The sequence below is a fragment of the Maylandia zebra genome, unplaced genomic scaffold (genome assembly GCF_041146795.1).
Source record: "Maylandia zebra isolate NMK-2024a unplaced genomic scaffold, Mzebra_GT3a scaffold11, whole genome shotgun sequence".
NCBI classification, from domain to species: domain Eukaryota; kingdom Metazoa; phylum Chordata; class Actinopteri; order Cichliformes; family Cichlidae; genus Maylandia; species Maylandia zebra.
Genome location: NW_027490041.1, coordinates 8,671,454 through 8,695,769, shown reverse-complemented (window position 1 = coordinate 8,695,769; position 24,316 = coordinate 8,671,454). Strand labels below are relative to the sequence as shown.

Genomic DNA, 24,316 nt, shown 5'->3' with positions numbered 1-24,316 from the left:
GTCATGCACTTATTACTTCCAGGCTGGACTACTGTAATTAATAATTATCAGGAAGTCCTAAAAACTCCCTGAAAAGCTGTCAATTAATCCAAAATTCTGAAAAATGAGTACTGACAGGGACTAGCTGTTGGCTTCTCTTCATCAGCTCCCTGTTAAATACAGAATTGAATTCAAAATCCTGCTCCTTACATACAAGGTCTTAAATAATCAGGCCCCATCTTATCTTAATGACCTTGTAGTACCCATATCACCCTATTAGAGCACTTCGCTCTCGCTCTGCAGGCCTACTTGTTGTTCCTAGAGTATTTAAAAGTAGAATGGGAGGGAGAGCCTTCAGTTTTCAGGCCCCTCTTCTGTGGAACCAGCTTCCAGTTTGGATTCAGGAGACAGACACTATCTCTACTTTCAAGATTAGGCTTCAAACTTTCCTTTTTGCTAAAGCATATAGTTAGAGCTGGACCAGGTGACCCTGGATCCTCCCTTAGTTATGCTGCAATAGACGTAGGCTGCCGGGGGATTCCCATGATGCATTGAGTTTTTCCTTTCCAGTCACCTTTCTCACTCACTATGTGTTAATAGACCTCTCTGCATTGAATCATATCTGTTATTAACCTCTGTCTCTCTTCCGCAGCATGTCTTTATCCAGTTTTTTCTTGTCTCACTCCAACCGTTCACTGAAGATGGCCGCCCCTCCCTGAGCCTGGTTTTGCCGGAGGTTTCTTCATGTTAAAAGGGAGTTTTTTCTTCCCACTGTCGCCAAAGTGCTTTCTCATATCATTGTTGGGTTTTTCTCTGAATGTATTATTGTAGGATCTACTGTACAATATAAAGCGCCTTGTGGTGACTGTTGTTGTGATTTGGCACTATATAAATTGAATCGATGATCAGATAGAGTGAGTCCACCCTTTTTCCTTCAAGCAAGTCCAAAAGTGCCAGGACTCTCTAATGATTGGCTAGCGGGAGACTCGTGCCAGCCCCTGTGCATGCAGATTGCACTGTGTCAACCCACATAGGCTATTGGCTGCCTTGTGATTGCCCAGTGGCGTGTTGAACACAGCCCTGTCGGTTTTCTGTATAAAGTTTGTAAAAACCCATTTTTTTTAACTGACTCCCCTCAGAGTGGCCTAGTTTGTGTTTGTCTCCTTAGTTGCGGCCTTTGAGCCAGGTCGTAACAACTGGTCTGGATATATTAAGATATTTTAAGATGTAAGTTAAGAGGATGAAAAATGTGCTTTAAAAAGGGATGTAGCGCAGTGAGTGATGTGTGTTTAGTGTGCCATAACTTCTCATTGATGTTGTGTATTTGAACTAGCACACTGCACTGAGCTCACATAGGATGTATCTGTGTCAGAGAGCAAGCTGCGTGAGCTAGTGGTAAATATCTACACCCACAGTAGCCTTAAAAGACTGATTGTTCATTTTCCTGCTAGGGGTGGAGGAGACTGTTTTTTTCTTCCTTTTTTTTCTTCCTGTTGAAGGAGAGGCCGCGCTGTCTTGCCATCTTGCTGGTGTCATTGAGAGACTGGTGGCTGTGACCTATTCTTCCGATCCTTGAGTATTTGGACTGAAGTACTCGCACTCATGTCTACTTTCAGCTCCAGTCACTTTATTTATTTTGCTGGCACTTGTTTTCTCAATTACAAAGATTATACAAAGACATTTTGGTTATTGCAAAATAAACACTCTTTGATTACGGACTGAGGAAGTTGTAGTTTTTAACCTGTGGGCTGAATAAAGACTCATTAAGCAACGTATTCACATATCTCTGAGTTAAGAGAGGTGGGAAATTGATGCAAATATTTTCTTTTCTTTTCCTCTTCTTCCTTTCTTTGTTGAAATTGCATTCCAAGGGAACTGTAAGTTGTTCAGGCTGTAAACATATTCACCAAGAGTTGGTTAAGTTTCCTTTGACGTACCAGTATCAAGCTGATGTGTGAGAGGGTATGTTAGGAAGTCCTGGAGGTGTTAAGGGCGTGTTTGCTCCAGTACATCAATTTTTTAAGGTATTGGACGCTGATGTTAAATTGCCATCAAACCCTAAGTAAATTGTCCTCTGTTGTTATTGATTATGTTTCGATTATTCCTTGATGAGTGGACATATTTGTTACACCTGCATATGCGATTGTTTATGTCTCATCTGCATGAAACAAACAGAAATGGGTGAAGAACACAGGAAATGTTTCTAGCTCTTCCTCCTCTATCAGACATTGTCTCCATACCTCAGAGTGTCCAGTCTCCAGCCTGGATCCTTCAGTCCAGACGACAGCAACTTCATTCCTGAGTCTCCTGGATGATTGTAGCTCAGGTCCAGCTCTCTCAGATGGGAGGGGTTGGAGCTCAGAGCTGAGGCCAGTGAAATACAGCCTTCCTCTGTTATAAGACAGCCTGACAACCTGCAGACACACAAAAGAGCAATCCATTTGTGAACATTTTATGAAGTGGATGCAATATGCAGACGCGGGAAAAAAAAAAAAGTATAAAAAAACACTAGGCATTATTGTTCAATTCAATTCAATCCAATTTTATTTATATAGCTCCAAATCACAACAACAGTCACCTCAAGGCGCTTTATATTGTACAGTAGATCTCACAATAATACATAGAGAGAAAAACAATAACAAAACAAAAGAAATTACTTCATATTGACTTAGTATTTTGAATTTTTCTGTCTTCGAGAAGACAGATGGTTTGAAAGAGGAGTGAAAGAAGCTATCTAGGTTTACTGTGAAGGACCATCTTTGAACAGAGGTGGTGGCTTATGACAATAACATCAGGGTGGGGGTGGGTTCACAATGACTTAACTTGAAACCTTGGCTGATTATGACTCACACCAGTTTTCACACCTTGGCTCATGTGATTAGATAGACATGAACACCACCTCTCTAGGGACATCTTAGGATGGGTATGGAGGGCCATCTCCCCTCACGGCTCTCCCTGCGGGTGACTGCTTGTTGGGGACTGGCGCCTGTGGCTCGGTCGGGCCCTTTCTGGGGGGCGGAGTGCCCTCGGCCTCTAGCCTTTCGGCCTGGGCCTCTCCTCTGCTCTTTTTATATATATATATATATATATCGCAAGTTCGATTCCTGCCTGGGGCGTCTGTATCCAGTAAGGGTCCTAAGGCTAGACCACCTATGCTAAGTAAGCCTACCGCAGACATGAGCGAGACAGATAAATATGAAGGCATGCCGGCTCGGACGTCGCCCGCGTCCGAGCTGGCATGATGGTCTGCGTCAGGTGTTGAGGAACCAGGGCACCCTGACGAGAAGTGGGCTACTGGAACAAGAAGGCATCGGTGGGCAAGAGACGAAAACAGGGCGTTGTTGGAATGCTACTACGCAAGTAACCCCAGCGGAAGGGGCTACATGAATAGGATGACGGACCTATGGATTCTTCGATACCCAACATCCACAATGACGGTGAAACAACTAGTAGCTCAGTGTTCCAACATTCGAAAAAAGGGACTGCTCTCACAGCTAGAGATTGACGAGGTAGAACACAAATGCTACGGCAAGGAGGAGTCAGGACGCCAGGTCAGGGGGGAGATATCATCACCCCCACCCGAGATTGGGTACATAGCCCCAAGTGCGATAGGAGAAGGATCGTTGAGTGCGAGAGGAACTGACCTGAAAAATAGGATCATGGCCAAGCTTGAAACCTGGATCCCCCGTAGCCGGTTACCAAGATTACGTGAAGTACCCTCAGAAGGTCTGCTAGATGATGTTAATGCAGCACTACGGACAATACCTACAACCACGATTACCGACACTAACAAGCTGATCTACAATACGGCAGCAGTGATCAGTGAGATGCTTGGCTACAAGTTGAACAGCCACAAGGGGCAGTACCCTCCATGGAGAAGGAGGCTAGAGGGCAAGATCAAAGTAGCACGGAGGGAGGTTAGCCAACTAACGGAGTTGCAGAAAGGTGCGACAAAGAAGGTGCATAAGAAATACAGCAAGCTGTCCATACCTGAGGCCTTGGAAACTGCCAAGCAAAGACTCACAGCCTTGGCCAGTCGCTTGAGGAGGTACACCAGAGAGATAGAAGGCAGGATAATAAACCAGCTGTTCTCCACAGAACCAGCAAAGGTGCACTCTCAGTGGCAAGGGAACAATAATAATAAGAGAACAGCACCACCAAGGCTGGAGACGGAGCAATACTGGAAGAGCATATGGGAGAAGGACGCAACCCATAACAGCAATGCTCAGTGGCTAGTGGATCTGAGGGCAGACCACAGCGACCTCCCTGAACAGGGTCCAGTAACCATCACAGTGGCAGATGTCGAAGAAAGGGTCTCCAGTATGAAGAGTTGGACAGCACCAGGGCCCGACATGGTTCACGCCTACTGGCTAAAGAAGCTGACTGCACTCCACGAGCGTCTGGCAGCACAAATGAACCAGCTGCTAGTTAACGAGAGACACCCGGAATGGCTAACCGAAGGTCGGACGGTCCTGATCCCCAAGGAGGGATCAAGAAGGGACCGGTCCCCTCCAACTACCGACCAATAACCTGCCTCAGAGTACTACATGGAAGCTCCTGTCAGGCATCATATCTGCTAAGATGAACAGGCACATGGGTCAATACATGAGCGGGACACAGAAAGGAATTGGCAAAAATACCAGAGGCGCAAAACACCAGCTACTGGTAGACAGAACAGTCAGCCGAGACTGCAAGACCAGACTGACCTCCACTGCCTGGATTGATTACAAGAAGGCCTATGACTCAAAGCCTTCATCAGGAACTCAATGGGGATGTGGCGTACAACACTAGAGGCCAACTCCAAGCCCATAGCACAAGTCACCATCAAGTGCGGGATCTACCAAGGAGATGCTCTGTCCCCACTGCTGTTCTGCATAGGCCTGAACCCCCTCAGTGAGATCATTAACAAGACTGGCTACGGATACCGACTACGGAACGGAGCAGTTGTCAGCCACCTCCTGTACATGGATGACATCAAGCTGTATGCCAAGAGTGAACGAGACATCGATTCACTGATCCACACTACCAGGCTATACAGCAATGACATTGGAATGTCGTTCGGACTGGAGAAGTGTAGTCGGATGGTAACAAAGAGAGGGAAGGTAGTCAGAACTGAGGGGATTGAACTACCAGAAGGCAACATTGCAGACATAGAGGACAGTTACAAGTACCTGGGGATCCCGCAGGCAAATGGGAACCATGAAGAGGCCGCTAGAAAGGCTGCAACCACCAAGTACCTGCAGAGGGTCAGGCAAGTCCTGAGGAGTCAGCTGAATGGTAAGAACAAGATCCGGGCCATCAACACGTACGCCCTGCCCGTGATCAGGTACCCTGCTGGGGTAATAGGCTGGCCAAAGGAGGAGATAGAAGCCACTGACATAAAGACAAGAAAGCTCCTTACCATGCATGGAGGGTTTCACCCCAAGTCCAGCACCCTGAGGCTGTACGCTAAGCGGAAGGAAGGGGGCCGGGGACTGGTGAGTGTCAGCACCACAGTCCAGGATGAGACAACAAACATCCAAGAATACATTGGGAAGATGGCCCCAACTGACCGAGTGCTCAGTGAATACCTCAGGCAGCAGAAACCCAAGAAAGAGGAGGGAGATGAGGAACCATCATGAAAGGACAGGCCCCTGCACGGTATGTACCACTGGCAGATAGAGGAGGTGGCTGATATCCAGAAATCCTACCAGTGGCTGGACAAAGCTGGACTGAAAGACAGCACAGAGGCACTAATCATGGCAGCACAAGAACAAGCTCTGAGTACAAGATCCATAGAGGCTGGGGTCTATCACACCAGGCAAGACCCCAGGTGCAGGCTGTGTAAAGATGCCCCAGAGACAATCCAGCACATAACAGCAGAGTGCAAGATGCTAGCAGGCAGGGCATACATGGAACGCCATAACCAGGTGGCCTGCATAGTGTACAGGAACATCTGTGCCGAGTATAACCTGGAAGAATGACCGAGCTAAGATCCTGTGGGACTTCCAGATACAGACGGACAAAATGGTGGTGGCTAACCAACCCGACATAGTGGTGGTAGACAAACAGAAGAAGACGGCCGTAGTGATCGATGTAGCGGTTCCGAATGACAGCAATATCAGGAAGAAGGAACACGAGAAGCTGGAGAAATACCAAGGGCTCAGAGAAGAGCTCGAGAGGATGTGGAGGGTGAAGGTAACGGTGGTCCCCGTGGTAATCGGAGCACTAGGTGCGGTGACTCCTAAGCTAGGCGAGTGGCTCCAGCAGATCCCGTGAATAACATCGGAGATCTCTGTCCAGAAGAGCGCAGTCCTGGGAACAGCTAAGATACTGCGCAGGACCCTCAAGCTCCCAGGCCTCTGGTAGAGGACCCGAGCTTGAAGGATAAACCGCCCGCAGGGGCGTGCTAGGTGTGTTATATATATATATATATATATATATTTTTTTTTTTGTGATAAAATGTGAAGAAAAAAAACACAAGCCCAAAGAATTAACCAAAAGGTGCATAAACGGTAACTTAAGAATTATAAAATAAAACTAGAAAAATTTGCATTTCCTGCGAAAATGCAGTGTGGATGCTTAAAGCTGAAGCTGTATGCAAAAAGTAGCTGAAAAAGCTGAAAAGTTGCAGAAATTGTAAAAACTTTGCAGAAGCAAAAGAAGTTTGCTAAAATGGAATAACTTAGCAGAACTGCAATATCTTAGAAGAAACATAATACTTGGCAGAAATACAATAGCATAGCAGAATTTAGCAGAAATATTGTAACTTACCAGAAACATGATAACTTCTCAAAAATACAAGAATTTAGGAGAAATAGTATAAGATAACAGAAAGAATATATTTAGCCAAAAATACTTAAACATTACAGAAACACTATGATTTAGAAAAATAGTACAACAGAGCAGAAATATTGTGATTTACCAGAGACACTGTGATGAACTATGAATATTGTAATTTTAAATTAAGACTATGTTTTAGCACAAATATTATAATTTGGCAGAAATACTATAATTTAGCACAAATACTATAAAAAGCAGAAATACTATAATTTAGCAGAAATACTATATTAAGCACAAACCCTATAAAAAGCAGAAATACTGTACTATGATTTGGTAGAAAAAACTATAATTAATCAGAAATACTATATTTGGCAGAAATACGGTATTTGGCACAAATCTTATAAAATAGCAGAAATAGTATGATTTAGCACAATAGTAATAACTTAAACAGAAAAATTGGAAAAGCAAAAATGGACAGCTGAAAAAATGATGAACACGCTGAAGGTCCCTCAACTATACTTGTTAAATGACAAAAATCAGCAAAAAAATCTATAACAGCCACACAATCACAAATATGTACACATAAGAAAACACACATGAACAGAGAGACACACACACAAGATCCAATTCAGTCAACCAGTCTAAATATATTGAATTTGAATCTTAGAATGAGATCATCCCATTAAAAGCCTTTCTCTCTCTCTCTCTCTCTCTCTCTGTCACACACACACACACACACACACACACACACACACACACACACACACACACACACACACACACACACAGGGAGAGAAAAGTGAGTTTCTAGGTCAGCCTGGGAGCTGCTGAATTTGAATCCACCAATCAGAGAGCCTGTGCACTCTTTCCCTCCAAAACAGGTGCATCCTTTTTACACACGCAGCACAGAGAGACACAGGATCATTGCAGTCTATTTCTCATAATGACGACTCCCCTCAAACAAATGACCATAATTTCCTAACCGTAGGAGCTAGAACGGTCATTCTTACACCGTTTTGTTCAGAAGAGATGGGGGAATCTTCAAGTGTTGACAATTTATCATTAAAATATGAATTTTTAGAGATATATGACACGGATGACTTGTTGACTTAGAAGCCACGAATTCCCCAATATGCAAATTTGAATACCTGGAGCCCACATACATGATTGGCTGGCTGGGAAGCTGTGCAGGCCCTGATTTGTGGATTTGAATTCCTCAGCCCTCAGATATGATTGGCTGGCTTAGAAGCCATGAAGTCCCCAATATGCAAATTTGAATGCCTCAGGACACATATATGATTGGCTGGGAAGCCGTGCAGGACCTGATTTGAAAATTTGAATGTCTAAGTCCTAACAGAGGATTGGCTGCCTGGGGACCAGGCAGAAATATATAGAAATACTATGATTAAGCATAAATACTACATTTAGTAGAAATACTATGTTTTAGCACAAATCCTATAAAAAGCAGAAATACTATAATTTAGCAGAAATACCATATTAAGCACAAATTCTATAAAAAGCAGAAATACTATATTAAGCACAAATCCTATTAAAAGCAGAAATACTATATTAAGCACAAATCTTATGAAATAGCAGAAATAGGATGATTAAGCATAAACACTACATTTAGTAGAAATACTATGTTTGAGCAAAAATCCTATAAAAAGCAGAAATACTATATTAGGCACAAATCCCATAAAAAGCAGAACTAGTATGATTAAGCATAAATACTACATTTAGTAGAAATACTATGTTTTAGCACAAATAGTATAAAAAGCAGAAATACTGTAATTTAGCAGAAATACTATATTAGGCACAAATCTTATAAAATAGCAGAAATAGTATGATTTAGCACAATAGTAATAAGTTAAACAGAAAAATTGGAAAAGCAAAATAGACAGCTGAAAAAATGCTGCACATGCTGAGGGTCCCTCAAATATACTTGTTAAATGAAAAAAATCAGCAAAAAAATGCACAGGGAGAGAGAAGTAAGTTTCTAGGTCAGCCTGGGAGCTGCTGAATTTGAATCCACCAATCAGAGAGCCTGTGTACTTTTTCCCGCCAAAACATGTGCCTCTTTTTACACACGCAGCACAGAGAGGCACAGGATTATTGCAGCCTATTTCTCATAGTGAGGACTCCCCTCAAACAAATGACCATAATTTCCAAACCGTAGGGGCTAGAGCGGTCATTCTTACACCGTTTTGTTCAGAAGAGATGGGGGAATCTTCCAGTGTTCACAATTTATCATTAAAATATGAATTATTAAAGATATTTGACTTCTAATGCACCATAACTGAGTAGAGCAAAGCAAAAACTGCCTTGACTTGCCCTCAAACAACGCTTTGTAACTCGAAATCTATTTGGAGTATCGATATCATTCTTTCACCGTAAGAGACAGCAGGCTTTGGTGAACAGTCATGGAAATTTTCAGGTCTCTGTGGAAATCCAACAAAAAGTTATGACGAGAGAAAAAAGTGGTTCATTTCCACAGTTTGAAATCTGAAGAAATCTGAGCGAAGGACAAATTTCCTACCCTCAAACAAGTCCAACTCATTTCAGAACGGTAATAGGTGAGAAAGAAATTCTTGAATTGTGAGCGTCAGGAGTGTCTGAAGATATTCGGGGACAAGCCTCATGTCTTAAAGTCGCTTCGTTAAGGAGATATGACGATTCGAATATGCCTCTCATTACAGAAATGCAGCGGTGATTTTGAACAAACTCTCCATTGACTTTATATGGAGAGTTTTCTGACCTTGTGTTAGTCTGAGGAGATTTGCCAAAATTCTATAAATCCCACAACAATGATGGTGACATTTTCTGAAAGCCAGCAAAAATACCTACGTTTTGATGTATAATTTGTGGAAGTTGAGTGAAAATTGAGCAAGTAGCAAGAAGTTGTTCGGACATGAAGTGAAAATTGCAAAACCTTCAGTGGCACACTGGAAGCCAAGAGCATAGCAACCATAACAACACATGTATTTTGTGAAAAATCACAATTTTGCAACTCAAAACTTTAAGAGGCATAAAAGTAAAACGGTAAAAGATTTGAAAAAGCTGAATCATACATGAATAGCCCAATAATTTGTGAACATTTTAAAGTTTGAATGGTTGTTCTAGGTGAAAGTATGAGCAAGTAGTTAAGTTTCAAAAACAAGCAAAATTTAGCAGAATTTTGGAAGTTTCCCATTCATTTCAATGGGACAAATTAAAGGAAAAAAGTGGAATATTTTAAAAAGTATAATAGTGAAAAATAGCAAAAATCGTAGCGTAAATTAGCAGAAATAGCAGAATAGTTTAAAATTTGAACGGTGAAAATCGGCTGAAAATTGTGGAAGTAGTTAAGTGCCAAAAAGTGTACGGAAGCAACTAGAATAATAATAATAACTAGAAAAATTTGCATTTCCTGCGAAAATGCAGTGTGGATGCTTAAAGCTGAAGCTGTATGCAAAAACTAGCTGAAAAAGCTGAAAAGTTGCAGAAATTGTAAAAACTTTGCAGAAGCAAAAGAAGTTTGCTAAAATGGAATAACTTAGCAGAACTGCAATATCTTAGAGGAAACATAATACTTGGCAGAAATAGCATAGCAGAATTTAGCAGAAATATTGTAACTTACCAGAAACATGATAACTTCTCAAAAATACAAGAATTTAGGAGAAATAGTATAAGATAACAGAAAGAATATATTTAGCCAAAAATACTTAAACATTACAGAAACACTATGATTTAGAAAAATAGTACAACAGAGCAGAAATATTGTGATTTACCAGAGACACTGTGATGAACTATGAATATTGTAATTTTAAATTAAGACTATGTTTTAGCACAAATATTATAATTTGGCAGAAATACTATAATTTAGCACAAATACTATAAAAAGCAGAAATACTATAATTTAGCAGAAATACTATATTAAGCACAAACCCTATGAAAAGCAGAAATACTGTACTATGATTTGGTAGAAAAAACTATAATTAATCAGAAATACTATATTTGGCAAAAATACGGTATTTGGCACAAATCTTATAAAATAGCAGAAATAGTATGATTTAGCACAATAGTAATAACTTAAACAGAAAAATTGGAAAAGCAAAAATGGACAGCTGAAAAAATGATGAACATGCTGAAGGTCCCTCAACTATACTTGTTAAATGAAAAAAATCAGCAAAAAAATCTATAACAGCCACACAATCACAAATATGTACACATAAGAAAACACACATGCACAGAGAGACACACACACAAGATCCAATTCAGTCAACCAGTCTAAATATATTGAATTTGAATCTTAGAATGAGATCATCCCATTAAAAGCCTTTCTCTCTCTCTCTCTCTCTCTCTGTCACACACACACACACACACACACACACACACACACACACACACACACACACACACACACACACACACACACACAGGGAGAGAAAAGTGAGTTTCTAGGTCAGCCTGGGAGCTGCTGAATTTGAATCCACCAATCAGAGAGCCTGTGCACTCTTTCCCTCCAAAACAGGTGCATCCTTTTTACACACGCAGCACAGAGAGACACAGGATCATTGCAGTCTATTTCTCATAATGACGACTCCCCTCAAACAAATGACCATAATTTCCTAACCGTAGGAGCTAGAACGGTCATTCTTACACCGTTTTGTTCAGAAGAGATGGGGGAATCTTCAAGTGTTGACAATTTATCATTAAAATATGAATTTTTAGAGATATATGACACGGATGACTTGTTGACTTAGAAGCCACGAATTCCCCAATATGCAAATTTGAATACCTGGAGCCCACATACATGATTGGCTGGCTGGGAAGCTGTGCAGGCCCTGATTTGTGGATTTGAATTCCTCAGCCCTCAGATATGATTGGCTGGCTTAGAAGCCATGAAGTCCCCAATATGCAAATTTGAATGCCTCAGGACACATATATGATTGGCTGGGAAACCGTGCAGGACCTGATTTGAAAATTTGAATGTCTAAGTCCTCACAGAGGATTGGCTGCCTGGGGACCAGGCAGAAATATATAGAAATACTATGATTAAGCATAAATACTACATTTAGTAGAAATACTATGTTTTAGCACAAATCCTATAAAAAGCAGAAATACTATAATTTAGCAGAAATACCATATTAAGCACAAATCATATAAAAAGCAGAAATACTATATTAAGCACAAATTCTATAAAAAGCAGAAATACTATATTAAGCACAAATCCTATTAAAAGCAGAAATACTATATTAAGCACAAATCTTATGAAATAGCAGAAACAGTATGATTTAGCACAATAGTAATAAGTTAAACAGAAAAATTGGAAAAGCAAAATGGACAGCTGAAAAAATGCTGAACATGCTGAGGGTCCCTCAAATATACTTGTTAAATGAAAAAATCAGCATAAAAATGCACAGGGAGAGAGAAGTAAGTTTCTAGGTCAGCCTGGGAGCTGCTGAATTTGAATCCACCAATCAGAGAGCCTGTGTACTTTTTCCCGCCAAAACAGGTGCATCTTTTTACACACGCAGCACAGAGAGGCACAGGATTATTGCAGCCTATTTCTCATAGTGAGGACTCCCCTCAAACAAATGACCATAATTTCCAAACCGTAGGGGCTAGAGCGGTCATTCTTACACCGTTTTGTTCAGAAGAGATGGGGGAATCTTCCAGTGTTTACAATTTATCATTAAAATATGAATTATTAAAGATATTTGACTTCTAATGCACCATAACTGAGTAGAGCGAAGCAAAAACTGCCTTGACTTGCCCTCAAACAACGCTTTGTAACTCGAAATCTATTTGGAGTATCGATATCATTCTTTCACCGTAAGAGACAGCAGGCTTTGGTGAACAGTCATGGAAATTTTCAGGTCTCTGTGGAAATCCAAAAAAAAGTTATGACGAGAGAAAAAAGTGGTTCATTTCCACAGTTTGAAATCTGAAGAAATCTGAGCGAAGGACAAATTTCCTACCCTCAAACAAGTCCAACTCATTTCAGAACGGTAATAGGTGAGAAAGAAATTCTTGAATTGTGAGCGTCAGGGGTGTCTGAAGATATTCGGGGACAAGCCTCATGTCTTAAAGTCGCTTCGTTAAGGAGATATGACGATTCGAATATGCCTCTCATTACAGAAGTCCAGCGATGATTTTGAACAAGCTCTCCATTGACTTTATATGGAGAGTTTTGAGACCTTGTGTTGGTCTGAGGAGATTTGCAAAAATTCTATAAATCCCACAACAATGATAGTGACATTTTCTGAAAGCCAGCAAAAATACCTACGTTTTGATGTATAATTTGTGGAAGTTGAGTGAAAATTGAGCAAGTAGCAAACAGTTGTTCGGACATGAAGAGAAGACTGCAAAACCTTCAGTGACACACTGGAAGCCAAGAGCATAGCAACCATAACAACGCATGTATTTTGTGAAAAATCACAATTTTGCAACTCAAAACTTTAAGAGGCATAAAAGTAAAACAGTAGAAGATTTGAAAAAGCTGAATCATACCTGAATAGCCCAATAATTTGTGAACATTTTAAAATTTGAATGGTTGTTCTAGGTGAAAATATGAGGAAGTAGTTAAGTTTCAAAAACAAGCAAATTTTAGCAGAATTGCAGAAGTTTCCCATTCATTTCAATGGGACAAATTAAAGGAAAAAAGCTTAATATTTTAAAAAGTATAATAGTTAAAAATACCAAAAGTCATAGCGCACATTAGCAGAAGAAGCAGAATAGTTTAAAATTTGAACGGTGAAAATCGGCTGAAAATTGTGGAAGTAGTTAAGTGCCAAAAAGTGTACGGAAGCAACTAGAATAATAACTAGAAAAATTTGCATTTCCTGCGAAAATGCAGTGTGGATGCTTAAAGCTGAAGCTGTGTGCAAAAAGTAGCTGAAAAAGCTGAAAAGTTGCAGAAATTGTAAAAACTTTGCAGAAGCAAAAGAAGTTTGCTAAAATGGAATAACTTAGCAGAACTGCAATATCTTAGAGGAAACATAATACTTGGCAGAAATACAATAGCATAGCAGAATTTAGCAGAAATATTGTAACTTACCAGAAACATGATAACTTCTCAAAAATACAAGAATTTAGGAGAAATAGTATAAGACAACAGAAAGAATATATTTAGCCAAAAATACTTAAACATTACAGAAACACTATGATTTAGAAAAATAGTACAACAGAGCAGAAATATTGTGATTTACCAGAGACACTGTGATGAACTATGAATATTGTAATTTTAAATTGAGACTATGTTTTAGCACAAATATTATAATTTGGCAGAAATACTATAATTTAGCAGAAATACTATATTAAGCACCAATCCTATAAAAAGCAGAAATGGTATGATTAAGCACAAATACTACATTTAGTAGAAATACTTTGTTTTAGCACAAATCCCATAAAAAGCAGAAATACTGTACTATGATTTAGTAGAAAAACTATAATTAATCAGAAATACTAAATTTAGCAGAAATACTATATTAAGCACAAATACTATGAAAAGCAGAAATAGTATGATTAAGCATAAATACTACATTTAGCAGAAATACTATATTAAGCACAAATCCTATAAAAGCAGAAATAGTATATTAAGCACAAATCTTATAAAATAGCAGAAATAGTATGATTTAGCACAATAGTAATAAGTTAAACAGAAAAATTGGAAAAGCAAAATGGACAGCTGAAAAAATGCTGAACATGCTGAGGGTCCCTCAAATATACTTGTTAAATGACAAAAATCTGCAAAAAAATTTATTACAACCACACAATCACAAATATGTACACATGAGGAAACACACATGCACAGAGAGTCCCACACACAAGATCCAATTCAGTCAACCAGTCTAAATATATTGAATTTAAATCTTAGAATGAGATCATCCCATTAAAAGGCTTTCTCTCTCTCTCTCTCTCTCTCTCTCTCTCTCTCTCTGTCACACACACACACACACACACACACACACACACACACACACACACACACACACAGGGAGAGAGAAGTAAGTTTCTAGGTCAGCCTGGGAGCTGGTGAATTTGAATCCACCAATCAGAGAGGCTGTGCACTTTTCCCCACCAAAACAGGTGCATCTGTTTACACACGCAGCAGCACAGAGAGACACAGGATTTTTGCAGTCTATTTCTCATAGTGACGACTCCCCTCAAACAAATGACCGTAATTTCCTAACCGTAGGGGCTAGAACGGTCATTCTTACACCGTTTTGTTCAGAAGAGATGGGGGAATCTTCAAGTGTTGACAATTTATCATTAAAATATGAATTTTTAGAGATATATGACATGGATGACTTGTTGACTTAGAAGCCACGAATTCCCCAATATGCAAATTTGAATACCTGGAGCCCACATACATGATTGGCTGGCTGGGAAGCTGTGCAGGCCCTGATTTGTGGATTTGAATTCCTCAGCCCTCAGATATGATTGGCTGGCTTAGAAGCCATGAAGGCCCCAATATGCAAATTTGAATGCCTCAGGACACATATATGATTGGCTGGGAAACCGTGCAGGCCCTGATTTGAAAATTTGAATGTCTAAGTCCTCACAGAGGATTGGCTGCCTGGGGACCTGGCAGAAATATATAGAAATACTATGATTAAGCATAAATACTACATTTAGTAGAAATACTATGTTTTAGCACAAATACTATAAAAAGCAGAAATACTATAATTTAGCAGAAATACTATATTAAGCACAAATCCTATAAAAAGCAGAAATACTATATTAGGTACAAATCCTATAAAAAGCAGAAATACTATATTAGGCACAAATCCCATAAAAAGCAGAAATAGTATGATTAAGCATAAATACTACATTTAGTAGAAATACTATGTTTTAGCACAAATAGTATAAAAAGCAGAAATACTGTAATTTAGCAGAAATACTATATTAGGCACAAATCTTATAAAATAGCAGAAATAGTATGATTTAGCACAATAGTAATCAGTTAAACAGAAAAATTGGAAAAGCAAAATGGACAGCTGAAAAAATGCTGAACATGCTGAGGGTCCCTCAAATATACTTGTTAAATGAAAAAATCAGCAAAAAAATGCACAGGGAGAGAGAAGTAAGTTTCTAGGTCAGCCTGGGAGCTGCTGAATTTGAATCCACCAATCAGAGAGCCTGTGTACTTTTTCCCGCCAAAACATGTGCCTCTTTTTACACACGCAGCACAGAGAGGCACAGGATTATTGCAGCCTATTTCTCATAGTGAGGACTCCCCTCAAACAAATGACCATAATTTCCAAACCGTAGGGGCTAGAGCGGTCATTCTTACACCGTTTTGTTCAGAAGAGATGGAGGAATCTTCCAGTGTTTACAATTTATCATTAAAATATGAATTATTAAAGATATTTGACTTCTAATGCACCATAACTGAGTAGAGCGAAGCAAAAACTGCCTTGACTTGCCCTCAAACAACGCTTTGTAACTCGAAATCTATTTGGAGTATCGATATCATTCTTTCACCGTAAGAGACAGCAGGCTTTGGTGAACAGTCATGGAAATTTTCAGGTCTCTGTGGAAATCCAAAAAAAAGTTATGACGAGAGAAAAAAGTGGTTCATTTCCAGAGTTTTAAATCTGAAGAAATCTGAGCGAAGGACGAATTTCCTACCCTCAAACAAGTCCAACTCATTTCAGAACGGTAATAGGTGAGAAAGAAATTCTTGAATTGTGAGCGTCAGGGGTGTCTGAAGATATTCGGGGACAAGCCTCATGTCTTAAAGTCGCTTCGTTAAGGAGATATGACGATTCGAATATGCCTCTCATTACAGAAATCCAGCGATGATTTTGAACAAGCTCTCCATTGACTTTATATGGAGAGTTTTGAGACCTTGTGTTGGTCTGAGGAGATTTGCAAAAATTCTATAAATCCCACAACAATGATAGTGACATTTTCTGAAAGCCAGCAAAAATACCTACGTTTTGATGTATAATTTGTGGAAGTTGAGTGAAAATTGAGCAAGTAGCAAGAAGTTGTTCGGACATGAAGTGAAAATTGCAAAACCTTCAGTGACACACTGGAAGCCAAGAGCATAGCAACCATAACAACGCATGTATTTTGTGAAAAATCACAATTTTGCAACTCAAAACTTTAAGAGGCATAAAAGTAAAACAGTAGAAGATTTCAAAAAGCTGAATCATACCTGAATAGCCCAATAATTTATGAACATTTTAAAGTTTGAATGGTTGTTCTAGGTGAAAATATGAGGAAGTAGTTAAGTTTCAAAAACAAGCAAATTTTAGCAGAATTGCAGAAGTTTCCCATTCATTTCAATGGGACAAATTAAAGGAAAAAAGTGGAATATTTTAAAAAGTATAATAGTTAAAAATAGCAAAAATCATAGCAAGAAAGAGCAAAAATAGCAGAATAGTTTAAAATTTGAACGGTGAAAATCGGCTGAAAATTGTGGAAGTAGTTAAGTGCCAAAAAGTGTACGGAAGCAACTGGAATAATAATAATAAAGTATAAAGAATAAAGAGAAACAGGAACTCAATAGTGTGGATGCTTAAAGCATCCACACAACTAGAAAAATTTGCATTTCCTGCGAAAATGCAGTGTGGATGCTTAAAGCTGAAGCTGTATGCAAAAAGTAGCTGAAAAAGCTGAAAAGTTACAGAAATTGTAAAAACTTTGCAGAAGCAAAAGAAGTTTGCTAAAATGGAATAACTTAGCAGAACTGCAATATCTTAGAGGAAACATAATACTTGGCAGAAATACAATAGCATAGCAGAATTTAGCAGAAATATTGTAACTTACCAGAAACATGATAACTTCTCAAACATACAAGAATTTAGGAGAAATAGTATAAGATAACAGAAAGAATATATTTAGCCAAAAATACTTAAACATTACAGAAACACTATGATTTAGAAAAATAGTACAACAGAGCAGAAATATTGTGATTTACCAGAGACACTGTGATGAACTATGAATATTGTAATTTTAAATTAAGACTATGTTTTAGCACAAATATTATAATTTGGCAAAAATACTATAATTTAGCAGAAATACTATATTAAGCACAAATCCTATAAAAAGCAGAAATGGTATGATTAAGCATAAATACTACATTTAGTAGAAATACTTTGTTTTAGCACAAATCCCATAAAAAGCAGAAATACTGTACTATGATTTAGTAGAAAGACTATAATTAATCAGAAATACTAAATTTAGCAGAAATACTATATTAAGCACAAATCCTATGAAAAGCAGAAATAGTATGATTAAGCATAAATACTACATTTAGCAGAAATACTATATTAAGCACAAATCTTATAAAAAGCAGAAATACTATATTAAGCACAAATCCTATAAAAGCAGAAATAGTATATTAAGCACAAATCTTATAAAATAGCAGAAATAGTATGATTTAGCACAATAGTAATAAGTTAAACAGAAAAATTGGAAAAGCAAAATGGACAGCTGAAAAAATGCTGAACATGCTGAGGTTCCCTCAAATATACTAGTTATATGACAAAAATCTGCAAAAAAAATTTATGACAGCCACACAATTACAAATATGCACACATGAGGAAACACACATGCACAGAGAGACACACACACAAGATCCAATTCAGTCAACCAGTCTAAATATATTGAATTTGAATCTTACAATGAGATCATCCCATTAAAAGGCTTTCTCTCTCTCTCTCTCTCTCTCTCTCTCTCTCTCTCTCTCTGTCACACACACACACACACACACACACACACACACACACACACACACACACACACAGAGGGAGAGAGCTGCTGAATTTGAATCCACCAATCAGAGAGCCTGTGTACTTTTTCCCGCCAAAACATGTGCATCTTTTTACACACGCAGCACAGAGAGGCACAGGATTATTGCAGCCTATTTCTCATAGTGAGGACTCCCCTCAAACAAATGACCATAATTTCCAAACTGTAGGGGCTAGAGCGGTCATTCTTACACCGTTTTGTTCAGAAGAGATGGGGGAATCTTCAAGTGTTGACAATTTAATATTAAAATATGAATTTTTAGAGATATATGACATGGATGACTTGTTGACTTAGAAGCCACGAATTCCCCAATATGCAAATTTGAATGCCTGAGACCACATATGTGATTGGCTGGCTGGGAAGCCGTGCAGGCCCTGATTTGTGGATTTGAATTCCTCAGCCCTCAGATATGATTGGCTGGCTTAGAAGCCACGAAGGCCCCAATATGCAAATTTGAATGCCTCAGGACACTTATTTGATTGGCTGGGAAACTGTGCAGGCCCTGATTTGAAAATTTGAATGTCTCAGTCCTCACAGAGGATTGGCTGCCTGGGGACCTGGCAGAAATATATAGAAATACTATTATTAAGCATAAATACTACATTTAGTAGAAATACTATGTTTTAGCACAAATACTATAAAAAGAAGAAAAACTAATTTAGCAGAAATACTATATTAAGCACAAATCCTATAAAAAGCAGAAATACTATAATTTAGAACAAATAGTATAAAAAGCAGAAATACTATAATTTAGCAGAAATACTATGTTAGGCACAAATCCTATAAAAAGCAGAAATACTATAATTTAGCAGAAATACTATGTTAGGCACAAATCCTATAAAAAGCAGAAATACTATAATTTAGCAGAAATACTATATTAGGCATAAATCCTTTGAAAAGCAGAAATAGTATGATTTAGCAGAAATACTGTATTTAGCACAAGTACCGAAAAGTACCAGAAATACTATGATTTAGCAGAATAGTAATAACTTATTGAAACACAAATGCACAGAGGGACACACAAACACAGGCTCTAATCCAGTCAACCAGTCTAACTATGTTCAATTTAAATCCTACAATGACATGCTGCCAAATAAGGGCAGGGTCCTCTCTCTCCCACTAAACACACACACACACACACACACACACACACACACACACACACACACACACACACAGGGAGAGAGGACTAAGTTTCTAGGTCACCCTGGGAGCTGCTGAATTTGAATCCACCAATCAGAGAGGCTGTTTACATTTTCCCGCCAAAACAGGTGCATCTTTTTACACACGCAGCACAGAGACATAGACCTGCTTCTTTCAGTTTATTTCACATAGTGAGGATTCCCCTCAAACAAATGACCATAATTTCCTAACTATAGGGGCTAGAGCGGTCATTCTTACACCGTTTTGTTCAGAAGAGATGGGGGAATCTTCAAGTGTTGACAATTTATCATTAAAATATGAATTTTTAGAGATATATGACATGGATGACTTGTTGACTTAGAAGCCACGAATTCCCCAATATGCAAATTTGAATGTCTGAGACCACATATGTGATTGGCTGGTTGGGAAGCTGTGCAGGCCCTGATTTGTGGATTTGAATTCCTCAGCCCTCAGATATGATTGGCTGGCTTAGAAGCCACGAAGGCCCCAATATGCAAATTTGAATGCCTCAGGACACTTATTTGATTGGCTGGGAAACTGTGCAGGCCCTGATTTGAAAATTTGAATGTCTCAGTCCTCACAGAGGATTGGCTGCCTGGGGACCTGGCAGAAATATATAGAAATACTATTATTAAGCATAAATACTACATTTAGTAGAAATACTATGTTTTAGCAAAAATACTATAAAAAGAAGAAAAACTATAATTTAGCAGAAATACTATATTAAGCACAAATCCTATAAAAAGCAGAAATACTATAATTTAGAACAAATAGTATAAAAAGCAGAAATACTATAATTTAGCAGAAATACTATGTTAGGAACAAATCCTATAAAAAGCAGAAATACTATAATTTAGCAGAAATACTATGTTAGGCACAAATCCTATAAAAAGCAGAAATACTATAATTTAGCAGAAATACTATATTAGGTACAAATCCTATAAAAAGCAGAAATACTATATTAGGCACAAATCCTATAAAAAGCAGAAATACTATATTAGGCACAAATAGTATAAAAAGCAGAAATACTATAATTTAGCAGAAATACTATGTTTGGCACAAATCCTATAAAAATAATAAATACTATAATTTAGCAGAAATACTATATTAGGCACAAATCTTATGAAAAGCAGAAATACTATGATTTAGCAGAATAGTAATAACTTACAAAATTACAAATATGGAGGCATATTGGAACACAAATGCACAGAGGGACACACAAACACAGGCTCTAATCCAGTCAACCAGTCTAACTATATTCAATTTAAATCCTACAATGACATGCTGCCAAATAAGGGCAGGGTTCTCTCTCTCCCACTAAACACACACACACACACACACACACACACACACACACACACACACACACACACACACACACACACACAGAGGGAGAGAGCTGCCGAATTTAAATCCACCAATCAGAGTGGCTGTTTACGTTTTCCCGCCAAAACAGGTGCATCTTTTTACACACGCAGGACAGAGAGGCACAGGATTATTGCAGCCTATTTCTCATAGTGAGGACTCCCCTCAAACAAATGACCATAATTTCCTAACCGTAGGGGCTAGAGCGGTCGTTCTTACACCGTTTTGTTCAGAAGAGATGGGGGAATCTTCCAGTGTTAACAATTTATCATTAAAATATGAATTATTAAAGATATTCGACTTCTAATGCACCATAACTGAGCAGAGCGAAGCAAAAACTGCCTTGACTTGCCCTCAAACAACGCTTTGTAACTCTAAATCTATTTGGAGTATCGATATCATTCTTTCACCGTAAGAGACAGCAGGCGTTGGTGAACAGTCATGGAAATTTTCAGGTCTCTGTGGAAATCCAACAAAAAGTTATGACGAGAGAAAAAAGTGGTTCATTTCCACAGTTTGAAATCTGAAGAAATCTGAGCGAAGGACGAATTTCCTACCCTCAAACAAGTCCAACTCATTTCAGAACGGTAATAGGTGAGAAAGAAATTCTTGAATTGTGAGCGTCAGGAGTGTCTGAAGATATACCGGGACAAGCCTCATGTCTTAAAGTCGCTTCGTTAAGGAGATATGACGATTCGAATATGCCTCTCATTACAGAAATGCAGCGGTGATTTTGAACAAGCTCTCCATTGACTTTATATGGAGAGTTTTGAGACCTTGTGTTGGTCTGAGGAGATTTGCCAAAATTCTATAAATCCCACAACAATGATAGTGACATGTTCTGAAAGCCAGCAAAAATACCTACGTTTTGATGTATAATTTGTGGAAGTTGAGTGAAAAATGAGCAAGTAGCAAGAAGTTGTTCGGACATGAAGAGAAGACTGCAAAAGCTTCAGTGTCACACTGGAAGCCAAGAGCATAGCAACCATAACAACGCATGTATTTTGTGAAAAATCACAATTTTGCAACTGAAAACTTTAAGAGGCATAAAAGTAAAACGGTAAAAGATTTGAAAAAGCTGAATCATACATGAATAGCCCAATAATTTGTGAACATTTTAAAGTTTGAATGGTTTTTCTAGGTGAAAGTATGAGGAAGTAGTTAAGTTTCAAAAACAAGCAAAATTTAGCAGAATTGCAGAAGTTTGCAGAAGTTTCCCATTCATTTCAATGGGACAAATTAAAGGAAAAAAGCTTAATATTTTAAAAAGTATAATAGCAGAAAATACCAAAAGTCATAGCACACATTAGCAGAAATAGCAGAATAGTTTAAAATTTGAACGGTGAAAATAGCACAAAAATTGTGGAAGTAGTTAGCGGACGAAAAACGAGCAACTTGAAGAATAATAATAAAGAATAAAGAGAAACAGGAACTCAATAGTGTGGATGCTTAAAGCATCCACACAATAATAAAGAATAAAGAGAAACAGGAACTCAATAGTGTGGATGCTTAAAGCATCCACACAACTAGAAAAATTTGCATTTCCTGCGAAAATGCAGTGTGGATGCTTAAAGCTGAAGCTGTATGCAAAAAGTAGCTGAAAAAGCTGAAAAGTTACAGAAATTGTAAAAACTTTGCAGAAGCAAAAGAAGTTTGCTAAAATGGAATAACTTAGCAGAACTGCAATATCTTAGAGGAAACATAATACTTGGCAGAAATACAATAGCATAGCAGAATTTAGCAGAAATATTGTAACTTACCAGAAACATGATAACTTCTCAAACATACAAGAATTTAGGAGAAATAGTATAAGATAACAGAAAGAATATATTTAGCCAAAAATACTTAAACATTACAGAAACACTATGATTTAGAAAAATAGTACAACAGAGCAGAAATATTGTGATTTACCAGAGACACTGTGATGAACTATGAATATTGTAATTTTAAATTAAGACTATGTTTTAGCACAAATATTATAATTTGGCAAAAATACTATAATTTAGCAGAAATACTATATTAAGCACAAATCCTATAAAAAGCAGAAATGGTATGATTAAGCATAAATACTACATTTAGTAGAAATACTTTGTTTTAGCACAAATCCCATAAAAAGCAGAAATACTGTACTATGATTTAGTAGAAAGACTATAATTAATCAGAAATACTAAATTTAGCAGAAATACTATATTAAGCACAAATCCTATGAAAAGCAGAAATAGTATGATTAAGCATAAATACTACATTTAGCAGAAATACTATATTAAGCACAAATCTTATAAAAAGCAGAAATACTATATTAAGCACAAATCCTATAAAAGCAGAAATAGTATATTAAGCACAAATCTTATAAAATAGCAGAAATAGTATGATTTAGCACAATAGTAATAAGTTAAACAGAAAAATTGGAAAAGCAAAATGGACAGCTGAAAAAATGCTGAACATGCTGAGGTTCCCTCAAATATACTAGTTATATGACAAAAATCTGCAAAAAAAATTTATGACAGCCACACAATTACAAATATGCACACATGAGGAAACACACATGCACAGAGAGACACACACACAAGATCCAATTCAGTCAACCAGTCTAAATATATTGAATTTGAATCTTACAATGAGATCATCCCATTAAAAGGCTTTCTCTCTCTCTCTCTCTCTCTCTCTCTCTCTCTCTCTCTCTGTCACACACACACACACACACACACACACACACACACACACAGAGGGAGAGAGCTGCTGAATTTGAATCCACCAATCAGAGAGCCTGTGTACTTTTTCCCGCCAAAACATGTGCATCTTTTTACACACGCAGCACAGAGAGGCACAGGATTATTGCAGCCTATTTCTCATAGTGAGGACTCCCCTCAAACAAATGACCATAATTTCCAAACTGTAGGGGCTAGAGCGGTCATTCTTACACCGTTTTGTTCAGAAGAGATGGGGGAATCTTCAAGTGTTGACAATTTAATATTAAAATATGAATTTTTAGAGATATATGACATGGATGACTTGTTGACTTAGAAGCCACGAATTCCCCAATATGCAAATTTGAATGCCTGAGACCACATATGTGATTGGCTGGCTGGGAAGCCGTGCAGGCCCTGATTTGTGGATTTGAATTCCTCAGCCCTCAGATATGATTGGCTGGCTTAGAAGCCACGAAGGCCCCAATATGCAAATTTGAATGCCTCAGGACACTTATTTGATTGGCTGGGAAACTGTGCAGGCCCTGATTTGAAAATTTGAATGTCTCAGTCCTCACAGAGGATTGGCTGCCTGGGGACCTGGCAGAAATATA

At 38.2% G+C, this 24,316-nt stretch overlaps 1 protein-coding gene across 1 annotated transcript in view; it reads right to left on the bottom strand.

Annotated features, from left to right (window-relative positions):
* LOC143415855 (NACHT, LRR and PYD domains-containing protein 12-like) overlaps nt 1-24,316 on the bottom strand; it is a 40,499-nt gene that overhangs the window by 10,121 nt on the left and 6,062 nt on the right. The window contains exon 4 of the mRNA XM_076881270.1: nt 2,220-2,393. Coding sequence (XP_076737385.1) covers nt 2,220-2,393 — 174 coding nt within the window. The remainder of the gene's footprint in view (nt 1-2,219; nt 2,394-24,316) is intronic.